This window comes from Zeugodacus cucurbitae, chromosome 3 (assembly GCF_028554725.1).
Source record: "Zeugodacus cucurbitae isolate PBARC_wt_2022May chromosome 3, idZeuCucr1.2, whole genome shotgun sequence".
In the NCBI taxonomy this organism is placed as follows: Eukaryota; Metazoa; Arthropoda; class Insecta; order Diptera; family Tephritidae; genus Zeugodacus; species Zeugodacus cucurbitae.
In genome coordinates this window covers 7,778,335-7,800,327 of record NC_071668.1, presented here as the reverse complement: position 1 = coordinate 7,800,327, position 21,993 = coordinate 7,778,335, and the positions used below count along the sequence as shown (strand labels likewise).

The following is a 21,993-nucleotide window of genomic DNA, read 5'->3' as shown; positions in this document are numbered from 1 at the left end:
TATGTATGCAGTTATGTAGTTCGGTATCGGAATATTGAATCTAACAAGTGTTTCTCAAATGACAGTAAGTATATAACGAATATATTCCTGGTTGTTGAGGGAGATAACGTTTTCACTTTAGTTTTTCGACAAATAGGCGATCCCACAATATGAAAATCCTCTCCTGAAATACACTCTTAACTGGATATCTTCAGAGTATTTGGTTGAGAACTTTCTTACTAAGATGATTGATTTCCAAAAACCCTTAAGCAGTTGTATAATGTCAGAACCCTCCCATGGGTTCTAGAGGGTATTATTCTAGGAGTTTTAAAATCTTCGAAAAAATTGTGTAAAGGTTTTTTATGTCAGAAATTGAATTGCGTCTTTATTATATTCAAAAATATAACTTTCGAAAAGATGACCAAGAAATTTTCATATGGTCAGGCCTTCTATAAGAAGCCATCGAATTATGCCACCCTATATATGATAAGGATAACCACAATAAATTTATTAAACCTTTCTAAATTCAGAGAAATTTCCAAAAAAATAAACACCACCGCAAACAATAAGATAAATTTGCATATTTATTTAAAGTGCAGATAAAGATATTCTTAAGAATTTGCTCAATAAATCACAATCAAAAAGTTGTTAACATTTGCTTTAGTTTAACCCACTTGTAGTGGGCGGAAAATTTATATTATAAATTCTTAATTATAGTAAATAAAATCATATAAATTCATATATAGAACAAACATATTTGTAATATAGTACACATATGCATGTATGTATGTATGTATGTAAATTCAGCTTAGATTTTGGATAAAATTTCTAAAAGCGAAAAAATCTGCTTACTAAAAGTTAATGAGCACGTAGTAAACGCTTGTAAAGCATTCTCAATAAAAATACATTGCAATTTACGCTTAAAACTATATATAATATATATTTATTTATATTTATGTATGTAGGTAGGTGTATGTGTATAACTACATCTTCTAACAGCTGATAGCCTTGAATTGAATGCTGGCGAACTTTGACCTTGCTTACAGCGACTACTCGTTATGCCATTCGAAGATAATGTGCGCCCATATAAGATAGGCGGTGATGATAACAATTTGACCAAGCATCAGCGGGAAAACAACTCTGCGCGCGAGAAGAGATTAGAGAAGAATACAAAAGGAGATAATAGTAAGAGTTAGAGATTAATGTTATTTGTTTGTTGTTGTGCTTACTTCAAGTAGCGTGTAAATGTTATTTTGTAGCCATGCTGTTCGGCAATGCCGGCCGAGACCACATTAGAGGAGGCGCCATACAAAGTGCCATTTCCTGCGAAGAAATATACCAGTTTTAATATAAAAGTAATGTTTATAATATAACACATCCACTTACCGCCCAAACTCGAGCCGAATGTTAGCGCCCAGACGAGCGGCTCCAACGGCAGCCCTAAAGTCTCTCTACTCACCAACGAGACCACCACACGCACCATCATAGCGGTCACTGGTATGCTGTCTAGCACCGCCGACGCCAATGCCGATATCCATAATATAATGATTATGGCCATTGCCAGACGATGTCGCTCGTCGACAAATAAAATAATCCTTTTCGTTAGTTCACCAATCCAGGCGAAGAGGCCCAAACGCTCCACACATTCCATCATGACAAACATGGCGGCGAAAAATAGCAGCGTTGTCCATTCGATGCGATGCAACAGATGCTCCATATCGTCACGATTCAAAACAATCAACAATGCAATGACACCGAGCAGTGCCAACCAGCCCAGCGGTAGTGTGCGCCATTTAGGCACCGATTGCACGAAGAAGCAGACGAGCACGAATGTCAAGGCGGCGCAAGCTTGCAGCAGCAACATTTTATGTTTGATGGGATACTTGAGTTTCAGCTCCTGCAGTGTATGTGTGTAGGCGTCGTTCGAGTCGAGACCACGTTGTTTGCGGCGGAGTGTACGTTTTAGCACTTTCACTTTCTTGTGCAATGTGGCGCGCACGAGGTCAGCGTCCTTAGAGTACGAGGAGAGTGAATTGGCGGCACGTTGCCAAACTTTGATTTCGCGTCGTAGGTCCTTGAATTCTTTTGGTTCGTTGAGACGCAGCGATTGTGGATCGCGAAAGGCGATACGCATGTGTATGCAACTCTGTATGGTAACCAAGATGACACCGGGTAGGGTGTGTGCCACGAACTTGGTGAATGTGATGCCCTGAAATGATAGAAATTAAGATATACTACCACCTAATTCCATGTACAGACGAGATCCGGGAGATCACTATATTTTATTCTGAGGTCGGTCATCTTCCTCTTCCATTGGCTCCACGAGACCAACCGAATTTATCACGCCGTCTCATTTAATTCATATTGTTCAACTTACATTTTTAGCAAAGAAGTGATTCGAACATATAATGATCGAAATCGGATCGCCAATGGGAGTCAGCGAACCACCAATATTCGACTGTACGATAATGCCCAATAGCACCGGCACCGGATCCAAACTCATCACTTCACATAATCTATAAAAATAAAAAAATATTAACAGTATGACCTTCAAAAATCTTATACGACCTCACCTAATAGCCACTGGTGTCATCAAAATAACTGTCGTGACATTATCGAGAAAACTCGATACGAAGCAGGTTGTGAAGCAAAGAAAATATATCATAGGCCAAATTTTACCACCCGATATTTCGAAAGCCAACACCGCTATATAGTCAAAGACACCGGTCTCTGCAAGAATACCCACAATGATCATCATACAAAATAGCAATGTCAACATTTCCATGTCCATCCATTCGATGATCTCATCCATATTTGGACGATCGTCGAAGCAAGCCAACACCGCGACCGAAAGTATGGAACAGACAATGGCCACAAAAGTACGTTGGAAAACCTAACAAAGATTACTCATTATATATTTGATCACAACTAATCAATGAATCAGAAATTATACCTCCCATACGAGCAGCGCATAGAAGATCAGCAATATGCCCGCGGCGAGTAGTGTGCCAATTCTTTTATTTATAATCAATGGATTGTAGATCAATTCGACGGCGAAGTCCTTTTCAGCGTTGGTGTACATGCTGAGGCGCATTGTAGTGCCCGATTTTTGTAACTTTCGCAAAACGTGGTCCGGCATTTCGTAGGTCTGATTGCGCCAAACGACAGGCGCTACCTCGAAGAGTGTCTCCGAAACGATTGGTATTAACCAAGGTTGTAAGATGTTCTGTAAGAAATAAAATAGCAGTAACCACAAATTATTGTTAGTAATTCTAACTGCGCACCTTATAGTCCGCTCTGTTGTTTATTTGATCATAATACGACATCTGCGGCTGCACGAATAGAAATTTCCCATCGTCATGGTGAAACATGCGCATGGTCTCGTTGAATGTGCCAAAGATTTTGAGTTTGAAATCGCCGGTGGGATTCTGGGGCAGCACGAAATCTAAGGTTTGGATTTATGTTTGTAAGAACATCTGAATACTTTATACATTTGTATATGAACCCTCCACTCACTTTTCGTTTTGTTCCACGGCACCTCCAGCGTCTTCTCCAACAAATGTTTCTCTTCGAATATCATTAGCACCACTGCAGCGAATACCCAAAATACCAGCAGTCCACTACGTTTTATCAATCGTTCACGTTTGCGTCGCTCTTTCGACTTTTGTTTAGCCACTACACGGGTCACAACCGCTTTGGACTTTTCGTTGGTCGTATTTTCGATGTCCGAGAGTGTACATTCGCCATCGGTACTATACGGGAAAGTGTTAACTCACTTAGGTCGTACATTACAGTCATCCTTACTTACCTTCGTTCATCGCCTGTAGTATGGCCATGTGACAGTTTTCTCATATTTATATATTCAGAATCGGCAAAACTGTGTTCGTCTTCATAGCTCGACTCCAAGTCATGTGGATTGCCGGACTCATCATCTGTAACCACTGTGGAACCTGTGAGATTTCGAAAAGAGGTTAAGTATTGAATAAAAATATAATTGAATGCTGCGGTTTCAATCGTTTTCTTATTTCGGGTGTAGACTATATTCCTAACAGTCCAAAGCTTGGTTTCGAAAAATACACCCCTAAGGCAGTATATATTTTTAAGGATAGTCTCGATAAATTTGGACTTCGACCTTTCAAAAACTAACTCTCTTAGTTACTTCAACTTGGATATCTTTAAATCTCTAATTTATTCTAATCTCGAAACCATAGACTTAACCTTGAAGCAATGATGTGTTTCTTTAAAAAACAAAGCCATATTGTTTTTGTGTAACTGCCTACTTTACGGTACCAAATGTTTACTGTATAATCCCACATACCTAATAGTAATTATAGCCTTCAAGTAAATACCATATATAATATTAAATATGAATTATGACCAACAATATGAGTTATAGAAATGCGTGTCGAAACTATGAAGGAGTCAATGGGTTTTTCACACACCACAAAATACCAGCGATCAATCAAAAACAAACTATATGAGTACCGTTATATAACGTTAACACGCACTCGATAGTATATATTATCCAATAAAATCAAAAATAAGCAAATAAAAATAATACGATATCTAGTATTCCAAAGCGCAGATAAGGGTATCCGAGTCAAAGTCATAAGGACACTCGAGTTTTGCTGTAAATGACACGGAGCAGCTGTGCTCCAATACAAATAGAAAGTCAATAAATATGTACTTCAATTGTCTGTTATGAATATTATTATTTGTATGTACATCTGTATGTCGCTCGTCCATGAAAAGAACAATAACGCCGATATTTATGCCATAATTAACCTTCATTCGTATTTTGTTTGTTGGCATGTGCTCATCACTGTTAACCACTTCCTTCACTAAATGCAAATGAATGCGTGAGAAGTGGATTTGAATGACGTTTTCCGTTGAAGCGCGTGGAAAATGTAATCGAGTATTGACTACTCGATGACAAGAGTAGCGCTTATAATTACAACAACAATGCGAGCGTCAATTAACGACTCCAATTAGCGAGTAGTGAAAAAAAGCAATTGCCAAAAGGTTTGCAATCAATTGATAAATATCAACCAATTGTTTTATTTGATTTTTTGTGGGAACTCCCAGCCAGTATTGGACGACTCATATTTCACTTTCAATTATCATTTTGGACATTTTTACAGCAAAATACTTTTATGATAGATACAAAAGTGAATTATTTTAAGGTCTGATACTTGAGTTAATATTCAGCGAAGTGGTTTTATGTCAAAGTCATCCGATATTTAGTGAGTGACTACAAATTACTTGGTCAAGGGTTCAAAAATATACTGATCGGAATCCTAGAAAATATCAGAAGTATTTGTGACAAAAGTAGGAACAGTACCCTTTGCTCCATAACCTTTTGTAAGCGTCAGTGTCTTTTGGTGGCCAGGTTTACGATTTTATGGGTCATGTGTTCTTTTCTTTGTATTTTGAGGGATCACGTGAAGCCAAGCCCTCTATCCTTGAAAACGTTTTAGGGATCCCGAAATTTCGGGATTGGAACAATTGTATTTTAACTTTTAACTCAAGAGAAGAACTCAAAGAAAGTATAGAATTTTAGAAATACCATAATCATTGTTGGAATAGAGATCTTAAAACTTAACAAAATTCAATAATATTTCAATGTCCACGCCATTTGAATTTCGCATAAACATATAATTATTTTAGAAATAGCGAATTTTTCGGGATCCCGAAAATTCGAGATTGTACTATCTTAATTTTTTTGTTGGAATTTAAAATTATTATGCGAAGATAAGAAAATTAGAGTTAATAGTAAATTTTTCGGGATCCCAAAATTACGGGATTTCAGTATTCCGATTTTTTTTTTAATTCTTCATATAAAAATTGAAAATTTTTGAAATTTTATTAAATTTATCAGGATCCCAAAATTTCGGTATTGTTGCATTCGTATTTTTGATAACATAAAAAGGAGATCGACAGATCTAATTTTTAATATAACCTAACTTTGGAGGATGGGATCATGTGTAGAAGTTCACGCAAGTGAGGAAAGTTTTTGATTGTCATTCACTTGGGAGTGGCCAGAAACGATTCTTCTCCACATGGTTCAAGCAGCTCACGACTTCCGGTTTTAGACCAAGTATCCTCTGGGTAGCCAACAGACATCTGTTTGAAGGCGAGCTAAAGTGAGAAGGCGAAGCCCGCTTATGCGGTTGTGCGTAGGGCTTGGGACCCACCACATAAAAACGAAGTACCAATGAAACATCTACGAAAGCCTCGGATGAGACACCCCCCTTTTGATGACGACCCCTGCAAACGTTTTAAGGATAATGATATAAGGGCATGCACCTGGAATATCCGGACCCTTAATTGGGAAGGTGCCTCTGCCCAGCTGGTTGATGTCCTCATACGACTCAAGGCTGACATCACCGCCATCCAAGAAGTGCGATGGACGGGACAAGGACGGAAGAAGGTGGGTCCTTGTGACATCTACTACAGCGGCCATATAAAGGAGCGCAAATTTGGTGTTGGATTTGTGGTGGGAGAGAGACTCCGTCGCAGAGTCCTGGCATTCACCCCGGTGGATGAACGTCTAGCCACAATCCGCATCAAAGCGAGGTTCTTCAACATATCGCTGATTTGCGCCCACGCCCCAACGGAAGAGAAGGACGATGTACCAAAGATGCTTTCTATGAGCGCCTAGAACGCACCTATGAGCGCTGCCCCCGCCACGATGTAAAAGTCGCGCTTGGCGATTTTAACGCCAGGGTGGGTAAAGAAGGTGTCTTTGGCACAACAGTCGGAAAATTCAGCCTCCATGACGAAACATCGCCAAACGGCCTGAGGCCGATCGACTTTGCTGGGGCCCGAAATATGGTCGTCTGTAGTACCAGATTCCAGCATAAGAAAATACATCAAGCTACTTGGCTGTCTCCTGATCGAAACACGCGGAACCAAATCGATCACGTTGTGATAGACGGAAAACATGTCTCCTGTGTTTTAGACGTGCGTACGCTCCGAGGACCAAATATAGACTCGGACCATTATCTGGTCGCAGCGAAGATACGCACCCGCCTCTGTGCAGCAAAGAATGCCCGTCAACAAACACAAGGAAGGTTCGACGTCGAAAAGCTGCAATCGCAACAGACAGCCACGAAATACTCTACTCGACTTGCACTCCTGCTCTCTGAGAGCACTCATCAGCATCTCGGTATAAGGGAGCTGTGGAACGGCATCTCAAACTCACTGCGTACCGCTGCAGCCGAAACAATTGGTTTTCGGCAACGACAAAAAACAAGCTGGTACGATGAGGAGTGCCGTCTCGCAGCGGAGAGAAAACAGACTGCCTACCTCGCAACGTTGCAAACGACCACAACACGTGCGGGATGGGATAGATACCGAGAGCTGAAGAGGGAAGCGAGACGCATCTGCAGACAAAAAAAGAAAGAGGCCGAAATGCGTGAGTACGAAGAGCTTGAGAAGCTGGCAGACAGAGGGAATGCTCGAAAATTTTATGAAAAAATGAAGCGACTTAACGAAGGTTTCAAGACCGGAGCATCCTCATGTAGAGACCAAGGTGGTAATCTGGTAATCGATGTCCAGGGCATACTGGGATTATGGAGGGAACATTTCTCCGACCTGCTGAATGGCAGTGAGAGTACAACACCAGGAGATGGCGAACCCGATCCCCCAATCGATGACGATGGAACAGATGTTCCATTACCCGACCATGAGGAAATTCGAATAGCAATTACCCTCTTGAAGAACAACAAAGCAGCGGGGGCCGATAGATTACCGGCAGAACTATTCAAATACGGCGGCGAAGAACTGATAAGGTGCATGCATCAGCTTCTTTGCAGAATATGGTCGGAAGAAAGCATGCCTGACGATTGGAATCTCAGTGTGCTCTGCCCAATCCATAAAAAGGGAGATCCCACAATCTGCGCCAATTACCGTGGGATCAGCCTCCTAAATATCGCATACAAGGTTCTATCGAGCGTACTGTGTGAAAGACTAAAGCCCACCGTCAACAAACTGATTGGACCTTATCAGTGTGGCTTTAGACCTGGAAAATCGACAACTGACCAGATATTCACCATACGCCAAATTTTGGAGAAGACCCGTGAAAAGAGGATCGACACACACCACCTTTTTGTCGATTTTAAAGCTGCTTTCGACAGCACGAAAAGGAGTTGCCTTTACGCCGCGATGTCTGAATTTGGTATCCCCGCAAAACTAATACGGCTGTGTAAATTGACGTTGAGCAACACCAAAAGCTCCGTCATGATTGGGAAGGACCTCTCCGAGCCGTTCGATACCAAACGAGGTTTCAGACAAGGTGACTCACTATCGTGCGACTTCTTTAACCTGATGCTGGAAAAAATTATAAGAGCTGCAGAGCTAAACCGAGAAGGTTCAATCTTCTACAAGAGTGTACAGCTCCTGGCATACGCCGATGATATTGATATCATCGGAAGCAACAACCGCGCCGTTTGTTCTGCTTTTTCCCGCATGGATAAGGAGGCGAAGCGAATGGGTCTGGAGGTGAATGAGGACAAGACGAAATATCTCCTGTCATCAAACAAACAGTCGGCGCATTCGCGTCTTGGCTCCCACGTCACTGTTGACAGTCATAACTTCGAGGTCGTAGATAATTTCGTATACCTGGGAACCAGCATCAACAACACGAACAATGTCAGCCTCGAAATCCAGCGCAGAATAACTCTTGCCAACAGGTGCTACTTTGGACTGAGTAGGCAATTGAACAGTAAAGTCCTCTCTCGACGAACCAAAACCAAGCTCTACAAGTCGCTTATCATTCCCGTCCTGCTTTACGGTGCAGAAGCTTGGACGATGTCAACATCAGATGAGACGACACTAGGAGTTTTCGAGAGGAAAATTTTGCGAAAGATTTATGGTCCTCAGAACATTGGCAACGGCGAATACCGCAGACGATGGAACGATGAGCTGTACGAGTTATACGACGACATTGACATAGTTCAGCGAATAAAAAGACAGCGGCTACGCTGGCTAGGTCATGTTGTCCGAATGGACGAAAACACTCCAGCCCTGAAAGTGTTCGATGCAGTACCCGCCGGAGGAAGCCGAGGAAGGGGAAGGCCTCCACTCCGTTGGAGGGACCAGGTGGAGAGCGACCTGGTTACACTTGGGATCTCCAACTGGCGCCGAACTGGGAAGGAGAGAGAGAGGTGGCGCATTATCGTCGATTCGGCTATAACCGGCTAAACGGTTGCAACGCCAATCACATACATACATATTTTTCAGTATAATCATAATTATAGCATTATAATAATTATTATTATTTTATTTTTAATTGTAATTTTTTACTTTATTTTCTATTTTTGGGTGAGTTTTAAGAACTTAATATTAAATTCAGTTAAAAAGTTAACAAAAAATTAATTGATTAGTTTTTCGTTGAGAGTATTTTATTATGGATTTTAATAGAGCCCATTGACATAAAACCTCTTTAAAGGGTTTTCAATTTTCAGGTAAATTTCTTCAAACAAATCGCTAATTTCCAACTAAAAAAATATTTTCACTATAATTTAATATAAAACGCTTTTAAAGGTTAGAAAATTACAATATTGTTGGATGTATTAATTTCTTTGTATATTTAAAAAAAATTAATACTGTAAACTATATAAATTCAGGTTATCGTAGAGCTACCGTCATAATATTATTTATAGATATATATATATATTATATTTTTTTTTAGTATAATCATTATATTATTTTTAGTATAATCATTATTATAACCATTATATTATTTTTAGCATAATCATTATTATAATTATTATATTTTTTAGTACAATTATTATTATAATCATTATATTATTTTTAGTATAATGATTATAACCATTATATTATTTTTAGCATAATGATTATTATAATCATTATATTATTTTTAGCATAATGATTATTATAATTATTATATTATTTTTAGTATAATTATTATTATAATCATTATATTATTTATAGTATAATGATTATTATAACTATTATATTATTTTTAGCATAATCATTATTATAATTATTATATTTTTTAGTATAATTATTATTATAATCATTATATTATTTTATGCATAATGATTATTATAATTATTATATTATTTTTAGTATAATGATTATTATAATCATTATATTATTTTTAGTATAATCATTATTATAATTATTATATTTTTTAGTACAATTATTATTATAATCATTATATTATTTTTAGTATAATGATTATAACCATTATATTATTTTTAGCATAATGATTATTATAATCATTATATTATTTATAGTATAATGATTATTATAACTATTATATTATTTTTAGCATAATCATTATTATAATTATTATATTTTTTAGTATAATTATTATTATAATCATTATATTATATTATGCATAATGATTATTATAATTATTATATTATTTTTAGTATAATGATTATTATAATCATTATATTATTTTTAGTATAATCATTATTATAATTATTATATTTTTTAGTACAATTATTATTATAATCATTATATTATTTTTAGTATAATGATTATAACCATTATATTATTTTTAGCATAATGATTATTATAATCATTATATTATTTTATGCATAATGATTATTATAATTATTATATTATTTTTAGTATAATCATTATTATAACCATTATATTATTTTTAGCATAATCATTATTATAATTATTATATTTTTTAGTACAATTATTATTATAATCATTATATTATTTTTAGTATAATGATTATAACCATTATATTATTTTTAGCATAATGATTATTATAATTATTATATTATTTTTAGTATAATTATTATTATAATCATTATATTATTTATAGTATAATGATTATTATAACTATTATATTATTTTTAGCATAATCATTATTATAATTATTATATTTTTTAGTATAATTATTATTATAATCATTATATTATATTATGCATAATGATTATTATAATTATTATATTATTTTTAGTATAATGATTATTATAATCATTATATTATTTTTAGTATAATCATTATTATAATTATTATATTTTTTAGTACAATTATTATTATAATCATTATATTATTTTTAGTATAATGATTATAACCATTATATTATTTTTAGCATAATGATTATTATAATCATTATATTATTTTATGCATAATGATTGTTATAATTATTATATTATTTTTAGTATAATCATTATTATAACCATTATATTATTTTTAGCATAATCATTATTATAATTATTATATTTTTTAGTATAATTATTATTATAATCATTATATTATATTATGCATAATGATTATTATAATTATTATATTATTTTTAGTATAATGATTATTATAATCATTATATTATTTTTAGTATAATCATTATTATAATTATTATATTTTTTAGTACAATTATTATTATAATCATTATATTATTTTTAGTATAATGATTATAACCATTATATTATTTTTAGCATAATGATTATTATAATCATTATATTATTTTATGCATAATGATTATTATAATTATTATATTATTTTTAGTATAATCATTATTATAACCATTATATTATTTTTAGCATAATCATTATTATAATTATTATATTTTTTAGTACAATTATTATTATAATCATTATATTATTTTTAGTATAATGATTATAACCATTATATTATTTTTAGCATAATGATTATTATAATCATTATATTATTTTTAGCATAATGATTATTATAATTATTATATTATTTTTAGTATAATTATTATTATAATCATTATATTATTTATAGTATAATGATTATTATAACTATTATATTATTTTTAGCATAATCATTATTATAATTATTATATTTTTTAGTATAATTATTATTATAATCATTATATTATTTTATGCATAATGATTATTATAATTATTATATTATTTTTAGTATAATGATTATTATAACCATTATATTATTTTTAGTATAATCATTATTATAATTATTATATTTTTTAGTATAATTATTATTATAATCATTATAATTTATAATCATTATAATTATGATTATATTAGCATTATTAATATTATTCTTATTTTTATACTCTCGCAACAAAGTTGCTAAGAGAGTATTATAGGTTTGTTCACATAACGGTTGTTTGTAACACCCAAAAGTAAACGAGTTAGATATAGGGTTATATATACCAAAGTGATCAGGGTGAAGAGTAGATTTCAAATCCGAATGTATGTCTGTCCGTCCGTCCGTCCGTCCGTCTGTGCAAGCTGTAACTTGAGTAAAAATTAAGATATCTTAATGAAACTTGGCACACTTATTTCTTGGCACCATAGGAAAGTTGCTTTCGAAAATGAGCAAAATCGGACCACTGCCACGCCCACAAAATGGCGAAAACCGAAAACACATAAAGTGCCATAACTAAGCCATAAATAAAGCTATGGAAATAAAATTTGGTACGACAGATCGCACTATGAAGGGGCATATGTGGATGTATTTTTTTTGGGGAAGTGGGCGTGGCCCCGCCCCCTACTAAAGTTTTTTGTACATATCTCGCAAACCAATAGAGCTATATAAACCAAACTTTCTGCAGTCGTTTTTTTTAGCCACTTCCTAATACAGTCCAAAAATGAAAGAAAACGGATAATAACCACGCCCACTCCCATACAAAGGTTAGGTTGAAAATTACCAAAAGTGGGTTAACTCACTAACGAAAATGGCAGAAACACTAAATTTCACATAAGAAATGGCAGATAGAAGCTGCACTCAGATTTTTTTACAAAATGGAAAATGGGCGTGGCGTCGCCCACTTATGGGTCAAAAACCATATCTCAGGAACTACTCGACCGATTTCAATTAAACTTGGTTTGTAATAGCTTCCTTACCTCCCAATAATATGTTGTGAAAATTGACCAAATCGCTTCACAACCACGCCTACTTCCTATATACCAGAACTTTGAAGACAATCTGAATAGTTTACATTACAATATGTAGTAAGCACTAGTGAAGATATCGAAACAGAACTTTGCATAAATACTGCATTTATAGTGTGGCAGCCCCTTTCTAAAAATCGCTGTAATCGGACCATAGGTTTTCAAGGCCCCATATATCGAACACGAGGACCTCGGTGCTTCTAACCTAATATTATGGTTTCCAACTTTCAATGGACTTTATACACTATATATGACGAATATGTGGATCAAATTGTGTATTATATAATATAAATAAAGTTAAATAAATAAATTGCGAGAGTATAAAATGTTCGGTTACACCCGAACTTAGACCTCCTTACTTGTTTTTGTTGGAATTTAAAATTTAAAATTAATTTGCGAAGATAACAAAATTAGAGTTAATAGTAAATATCGGGATTTCAGTATTCCGATTTTTTTTTTGTTTTTACTAAAAATTTTGAAAATTTGAATTTATAGGAAATTTTTCCGGATCCCGAAATTTCGGTATTGTTGTATTCGTATTCAAAAAAAAGGAGATCGACAAATGTACCAAATTTTTAATATATCACAACTTTGGAACTGAAATCCGGTTATGTCCATAAGGGTCATGAATAAAATTTCTCTTGGATATCGATCGATTAATTAACATAGTGCTCTCCATAAATATAAAATACAACCACATTTGCTCCCACGTGCGTAAAGCCTTTTCCTGCAAGCGATTTACCCTTGAACTTGGCATTTTTTGCACTAAAATTTCTAAAATTAAAATCCACAATGAAAAACTAAGCATATAAATATTTCAACTGCAACTCGCTTCAATCAATTAGTTGCTTATAAAGCACTTTTTGTTTCATGCTAAATTACTTCTAAAAACAATACACTCATGCATTTTTTTGTCTACCCACCGTGCAAGCGCTCATTTTCCATTTGAAAGGACACCATGCTCGGATCGTGTCGTATTTGTGGCGGCAAAGCGCGCCACACCTGCAGTGTCTGCTCGGTGACCTGGCCCGGTGCCATGAGATTGCGACTGGAATGCGGCTTCAATAGATCGACACTCTTTGTGGGTGTGCTGGGCGCAACATGGCTGGGGCTGTGTATGGGGCTGGCGCCATTCTTCAACACGCGTATTTTATCCTTAAGACCCATGTTCGTGTGTGTGTTTGTTAATGTGTGTGTTGGCGTGTGCGCTACTGAGCAATGTATAGCTAATGATGAGCAGCTGAGTTGATTCACTTGTAAAAACAGTTGGTGGGTTAACAGGTGGGTGGGTGGTTGGCGGTTTATCTTATAGTATTGCGTTGATTTCTACACTGTGTCTCCACACTTATACACGCTACCACTGCTGCTGCATTGTTTATTTAACACTTAATCACAATTAAAATAGTTAAGCACAATGAGACATTTGTTGTCGGTGGTGGCTTGAGCTATTCGTGTGTGTGTATTTAACTAATTAAAATGGAATTAAAATAGTTTGTTTTGTTTATATTGTTCGTAGAGTAAATTAAAAGCGACAAAGCCGTCGAAATTTATTTATTTTTTTTAATTTTTTGCTATGCGGATACGCGCGCTTTCGGCTGCATGTGCGCGCTCTTGCGCTGCGGTGGCCAATGTCAATTCCAATTCCACTGACACTGTCAATGGCGGTTTGCTTTTAGACACACTCAATGACATGTATTCTTATTTATTATTCTTTCTTATATGTACATATCTATGTATTTAATTTAGTTTATCTTTTCACACTGTATTTTAGTATTTGCTTTCTTCGTTGTGGTCTTTTGCTAGAATTTAAATTGTTCAATATTTTTAAATATAAAATTTTATGTGGTTTGTAGAATATGGTTTATAATTTAAAATAAAATCCACAAAAATAAAATATTTACCGTTAAATAATATATAAACAACGCTACTTTAATATGAATTTTACGAGGACGATCCGATAAGTACCTAGTTCAGAAAAAAATACAAATTTTGTAAAAATGTTTCAACAACTTAGTCTCTTTTTTAGCTTGTTTGGGCCAACTAGTCTTAATAATATCTTCTCTGGAAGTCTGAAAAGTAGGCCTCCGAGTCGGGGAGTGACATTTTCAAATGTGGAAACAAAAAGAAGTGACCAGAGGGCAAATGTGGGGATAATGGTGGAGTTCTTAGCCATTTAAGTCGCCTTTATCTTCGCAGAATGGGTCCGTTTAACTGTAATTCGACGTCGAATCGGTTCATTAACTCATTATAACAGATCAGTTGGACCTTCTCTAGGTAGAAGATTTATATCAAACCATAAAGCGATTCCCTTCACCACTCCAGGCCATTGAACAGTCTGCATCTTCTTCGCAGCAGGTTCACCGGGTAAAATTCAATGTTTTCTGGGCCAATTTGTATGTGTTGTATATCAGTGGATCCATATATCGTCGGCAACTCACGAAAGGACATCGAATTTCCTTCGGATTGCACTTAAACAGCATCTAATACTCATGTGAAGTGGTCTAACGGTTGGGCTTGCTGTCAGGAATGAGCAAGCGTCGCACCCATTGTACCAATGGCCTACTCATGAGATAGTTTCTGGAGATGCCTACCAACTCAGCTTTCTCGGACACTCACATCCGCGTATTACAACGCGATTTCCCCTCCAAATATTAAAATCGTTTTCTATTTTTCCAAAATTCGCGGCCCGGTAGCTATCTTCGAGGCTGTACTACGGGATAGTAGATAATAAATCCCATTGCGATAGTAGCACCATCTGGCGGTGAGGCTAAGTATTTACCGGTCCGTCTTCGTAATGTGATGGCTGTCATAACGAATGTGATAATTCGAAATATTCTCAATTTATATCCTACTAAGGACCACTATCCTACACCACCATTTTCTGCTATTCATTAAATTCTTTAAAACAACAGCAACAGTTATTTTCTTCTTTAATGACCAGTAACACCTCTCGAATTCAATTTTTTTATATTTTTAACATTTTTGGAATATTTATACCGATATTTTGAAATTTGTTTATATTTCTATTACTTTTTATAAAAAAAGAACTGTCTCCCCCGCAATAATCAATATCTAAAAACAAAAATCGTCCAACCGAACCAACCTCAACATGCTAAGAATAAACTAACATTCTCGAAGGTGTAACGGTTCACGCCTTCAATTGCTCGTCGGTACAAATGAGATACAAGTGATAAATGTCAACAAAAAAAACGATTCTTCTATGCATTCTTATAGTTCGCACTCGATACTCGTAAGCGTGTGTCATGACGCAATGCACGAAACATTACGCAGCCTTTTGTGTATTAATTTAGTGATTTATTTATGTTTTCGGTTAGAAAAGTGCTTTTCGCACGTCCGCAAGGACGGACAGACTTTTCAAATGGGCTTATCAATTTATTTAGGATTTGAGGCTATTGTATGCAGATTAAAATGTTGTTTGTAAGCAGTCAGTCAGTTTATTTGAAAATATTTTACATATTTATATTTATTTAAATTTATTTTTATGTTACGTGATTGTATATATCATTGAATTCACTTTCACTTTCCAGAGGGAATTTTCCGTGTTTCATTTATTTACATTTTCTTATCACTACACATGAAGTAGTATTTCTCTGCTGGCAAAACACTTCATCGAAGTGTAATCAGCACACATGATGTTACAGTTATTTATATCACTATCACAAACACATACTTATTTACACACACACATATATAACGTTAAACAATAATTTTCCTCCGCGACTCAACAGCTGTTTGATGAACTTGAAAAAATCTTCGTTGGCATTTTCACCAAAAAATTCCGCAACTTTAGCAGTGCGCGTTTGCCACACGACTAATTTGAATTCGCTGCGCCGCACAGCATTTCAACGGTTTCTAAGTGTCCGACGTTCTAGTCGCTGTTGCTTCAGCGCCGCAGCGTTGAGCATCGCTGCCGCCAAAACAAAGTAAGTTTGCACACTTCCAAGTATCGCTGGCGTTGTGTGGGTGTTGTGCTTCCCTGCCGCATGCTCGGCACATGTGCGCAGGCTTCACGAGCGCGACAGCGGCGTGCGGACGTCGCTGAAGCGTAGCAGCAGCGTCACCAACTGCTTCCAGCGTCCAAACACGCCTTCAACACGGTGCTGTTAGCTAGCACACCTCCATTGCCTTAGAAAGCTTGCGTGCTTAAGCTTTTATGGCTAGCGAGCTTTTGGAAAGTTCAACATGTGTTTTTTTGACCGGTGTTGCCTGTCAAACAATCAGGTGGTGAGCACACAAACAAAACATTTTTTTCTTGTGTGTATACACACTTGGCACTGACAATGAATTTCTTAAGTGCTTAGTGGCTTTTGTTGCTTAAAAAGCTTACACGAAAGTGTAAACAATGTGACAGCAATGGTTCCGAAACTTTTTTCATTGTCAAAATTCTTAATTCCTATTAAATATTGCTATTAGCATCAAATAAAAATCTTGTAGATTCATAGAGCTTTTAATATATATTTTAGAGGCCGATAACAGTTGATGTAGAAACAAATTTATTGAGCGAGCTTGTACTTAAATGGATATGGATAGTGGATGTATTTTTGTAGCAGACTCCTGATAAATATAATGTTTAGGCTACTGAGCTTTCACTGTGTTTAGAAGAGGAAATCTTTTGGAGTATCAACTCTTCTTTCCAGAATAAACTAGTTTTACTGTTTTATTATTTTTCATTTGATGTTTTATTAAGTCGAACATTTTTATTGAAAAATAGAGACTTATATAGAAAGCTTTCGACATTTTAACACTTCCCTAGCCTTTTATATTTAATATAGCTTACAGCTTTCATCGTGAGAGATATAATATGTATATGTTATACAAAAAAAGCTTTAAAGCTGGCAAAAGCTCTGCTTTAGGAACTTTAAGAAACTTTAATTTGAATTTTTAGCAGTTTCAGTTTTTATCAGTTTTTCGAACCATAATCGCCATATTTTTATGCAAGAAATACTTGATTTTGAATATGTAAATTTAAACTGTTGGCCGATGAAAGCTCTACATTACAACTTTTTTTAACAGATATTTTAAAGCTTTTTAAAAACAAAAAATGGCTAACTATTTTGTTTTCAGTTGCTAGATTTCATATCATAACGCAATGAAAGCTTTAAGCTGTCTATAAAATGGCAAGCAAAGCTTTCTTACCATTATTTACTTTCTTATCAAAGGAAACACGTACATTGCATGTTAAATAATTTTTTTGCCATTTGTTTAACCACCTTTCAACACATCACTTGTTGCTGTTTGCATTAGCTTACAAATCCTCTCATGCAATCGTTAGCAAGGTCCTGGTAATATTGACCTAACACCACTACATGCACTCTTTTATACACTACATTGAACTCACTAAATAATTTGTTGTAAAAAGTTTTTTTTTTTTTATTACCGATGTGTAGGTGTTAGTGTTATTTGCCTCGCGTGTTAGACTGTCGTTAATTATTTATTTATGTGGGCCTACATGGCGTATGAATGACATTTAATTCATTAAAAACAATATTTGCCGGTGACGAATGCAAGTGGACGGACGTTTACAGGCATTAAATTATGAATTAACAGAAAAAAATCACAACAGATGTGCGTAAATAAATGACATGTGCACATATTTGCATTTGCCACAGAGTGGGCGGTGAGTCACTGAAGGAATAAATAAAGTCGTTTAGAAGTGGAGAATATTTTTTTTAAATTAATTTTAGAATTATTTTTGTTAAATGAATTAAAAAATTTTCTGTTTTAGATAAATAAATATTTGAAATAATAATTTTTTTATATTTTTCGACTTGCCCCTGGCTGAAATGTGGATCTATTGAAGGTTCTAAGCGCCTTCAACCCACAACAACAATATTTAATTGTCCAAGGCTTCTTGAACAAAATTATTTTTGTAAACATAAACACCTACATAACAGCAAAACCTTCTTACTTAATACCAAATTACTTATTGACACTTGACTGCCAATTGGTTATTAAGAATATGGGTTTGTCAAGTCATCACTAACATAAATTAAATTCTATGTTTTTATTGACTTAATACAATTAGTTAATGTAAATCACCACATACTATATATATAGATATATATGAGGGTCATTCGTAATCAAAACAAAACGTGTCAAATATAAACATTGAGTAAAAGCATATGTGAAGGACATGTCAAGACGAAGACCCGCCAAAAGCAAATTAGCTGAAGCTTTTGATTAATTATCGGCGATGATTTGTAGAAAATGTCAAGTTTGAGTAATATTGATATGCATATATGGGTGCTATATAATATATATATATGTACATACATACAAAAAGGGGTGTTTATCAAGAAGAAAGTTCGATCCTATTGAATAATAATGAGTCAAAAAACCTTCAAAGAATTTATGTTCCAAAAAACCTTAACAATTTTTGTATAAGTAATAAAATAATCATTTGAAGTAGATTCGGGGCTGGTAATGGACTATATTGGCAAGCTAAACAGGATATGTAACAACAACAGCATAACCTTGATGTGGGATCCAGGACATAAAGTTGTACTACGTAATGAACTCGTGGATCAACTTGCGAGGAAGGCCGCCGCTATCAGGCCGGTAGGGCTGGAGCCCTTCATCGCAGTTGGTCGGCATGTTCTTGATAGCCAATTACAAGAAGCGGAATTGACAAGCAGGTTGGCTGCATATGCAGGGACTTCGCCGCTCCAAACTGTTTCTCGGAGGATACAATCTGAAAAGATTCAAACAGTTAATTGCGCTCCCCAGGAACATGCTGAGACAACTAGCGGCACTCAATACTGGCCACTGCAGACTAAGGTGTCACAAAATGGAAATCTATTCGTCGGATCTTTGCCGATTATGCGATTTGGTAGCGGAGACACCTGAGCACTTACTCCTTGACTGCCCGGCGATCGCGGAGAAAAGGGGTCAGATAATTGGGGCTCTGTATCTCCAAAGAGGTAGTATCACATACATCAACCCTGTAACACTGTTAAGTTTTCTTAACGTGACGGAGTTAGAAGGTTTACTGTGATAACTGGAGAGGGCACAATAGACCTAAGGTTACTGTGCAATCCTCAATATGTAATCTAATCTAATCTAATAAAATAAATGCTGAGATGCTTACAAAATATGAAAAGATTTCTGAACTTTATTCCAAAATCGATAGCCATCATTCAGCAGGCAATTTCAGGTTCCTAATGTCAGGTTGGTTAATATCGAATCATCCCTTGAAGATGAATTCGAACCCATCATTTTATCGGATGACATCACATTCAAGTTATCAGATTTTAAACATAGCTCTAACTTCAGTCGAAGTACACATATATCGCATATCGATTACCGTTATTTCAACATCTCTAGGTCATGATATAGTTTAAGGGGCCGCTTAAGCAGTTATTTCAAGGATTGCAATAAAAAAATCATAATTCTAGAAAATACAGTGCACAATACAAGTTTGTATATGAAAGCGAAATAGACAAATATATTTTAAACCAGGCACATAGTATGTCCAGAAGTGCAAATAATATAACTGCATTTTTTATTGAACACTATTCACACTTTTTAAAAGGACTCGTCATAAAATTTAATGAACACACTTGAAACTGCGCGGGCGGCGACAGTTTGAATAATGCGCTAGAAGGTGCGTTCCACGGTTAATGAATTCTTTTAAAATTATTTTTTAGAACTTTTTTTGATATAGTACTGCTACTTCATTTATCATATCGTATAATACTTTTGTATTAAATGAAAATCCGATTTGTCTATATACCTATATAGGGCCTTAAGTTCTCTTACACTCCAGCAAATATTACTGTTATCATTACTATATATTTCCTTTTTCTCCTTCCTTTTTCTATGGAATGTGTCATCCACTTTACTCTTTTTGCCACATGCTTACAAAGCAATTATCTTAATAATACCCGGTAGGAAATTTTTAGCTTTATAATTAGCAATATTTGTCACAAGAGATCCCACTTGGGCAGCTAAAGTTGCCAGTCCTTTGTGATGTCGCAAACTCCTCAAAATGGATGCCCAAGAGGTTGAAATGTTGTCTCGAGTTTTTAAGGTCTGATACACTATTTATATGTACATATATACTAAAACAAACCCTGAACCCGTTCACACATCAGAACTGATACAAGTCTAAATTCTAAACTTAATTCACTGAGCTTTGAAAATACTCTTAAAAGCTCGCAAGCATATTTGAAAATCTTATTTGGGATTTGGTAAAAAAATTTTAAAAAGCTATAACTCTTTCGTAGAATCTTTATTTTTGGGATACACCACTGATTTTCTAGAGGCATTATCTTATCTTTTGTTTGAGGCTGAAGGACGATTAGATTGAGCTTTATAGGTTGAGAACATCGACACTTAAGAGGAACATTTTTCCAAAATTTCAATTTTCTATCCACAAAGAAATACATAATCGCCACAATCAACGCAAAAGCTAACTATAATTATTAAGGCAGTAGTCTGCTTTACAGGCTTCAAAAAACCGATTTTTTTGTTTTGTTTTAAATCTCTTCCAAAACTATGCAACAATATGTCTTTAAAATTCCAGAGGCCAATTCGACATACTTTCGAAGCTAGAACAGTTTTAGTGCCGAGCGTCGAGCAGGTGCGAATGCTCAGGCAGACCTTTAAAGCGCGTTTTCTCGAGTTTTCATTTTCACAAGTGTTAGAAAACGGTGCCGGCGATAGCAAAACGAATATATGTATATTATGTAGCTTTAGTATTAAATTATATTCTATTTGAACTAAAAAAGTTGGACAAAAGTATTATTTAAACTACTTGTTTTGCAAATTAAAGTCAATTTTTTCTTAAAAAAGTGATTTTTTTTTCAAACTTCGAAAAAATTTGGAATTTTATAACTTCTTCGGTATTTTTTAGTTCATAAAGAAAAGAAACTTATAAAAATTAAAAAAAAAAAACTGGTTCGACTGTTTCAGATGCATCGCACGACCTCCATCACCGGCACCGATTTACAAGTGCAGACTCCAGACGCTCCAGAAAAATACTTACAACTTTGAAAAAATTTCATTATTTTTTAATAATAAATATTGTTTTTTAAGCCTAAAATATAGTACACTATCGTCTTAAAATTCCGTTTACCGCAATCATTTCCTTCCCTTTCAAAAAAAATTGCAATAAAAAAGC

The 21,993-nt window shown here is 34.8% G+C and overlaps 1 protein-coding gene across 1 annotated transcript; it reads right to left on the bottom strand.

The window, feature by feature from the left end:
* Nucleotides 1–608: 608 nt before the first annotated feature.
* On the bottom strand, nucleotides 609–17,149 carry LOC105215247 (P protein). The gene is made up of 11 exons (XM_054227380.1): nucleotides 16,429–17,149; nucleotides 13,775–14,650; nucleotides 3,788–3,929; nucleotides 3,496–3,731; nucleotides 3,264–3,424; nucleotides 2,933–3,205; nucleotides 2,553–2,872; nucleotides 2,357–2,495; nucleotides 1,366–2,188; nucleotides 1,209–1,302; nucleotides 609–1,119 (listed from the first exon to the last, which is right to left on the bottom strand). Exons 2-11 carry the CDS (start codon nucleotides 14,016–14,018, stop codon nucleotides 1,029–1,031), a joined length of 2,523 nt encoding a protein of 840 aa, XP_054083355.1. The 5' UTR covers nucleotides 14,019–14,650; nucleotides 16,429–17,149; the 3' UTR covers nucleotides 609–1,028.
* Between the last annotated feature and the right edge of the window lie 4,844 nt (nucleotides 17,150–21,993).

Excerpts from the sequence above, each read along its gene's own strand:
- LOC105215247 (XM_054227380.1), bottom strand. The coding sequence starts at position 14,018 with ATGGGTCTTAAGGATAAAATACGCGTGTTGAAGAATGGCGCCAGCCCC. Across the intron at positions 3,732-3,787 it reads ACTACAGGCGATGAACGAAG|TACCGATGGCGAATGTACAC; the intron begins GTAAGTAAGGAT and ends TTTCCCGTATAG. Across the intron at positions 3,206-3,263 it reads ACAACAGAGCGGACTATAAG|AACATCTTACAACCTTGGTT; the intron begins GTGCGCAGTTAG and ends TATTTCTTACAG.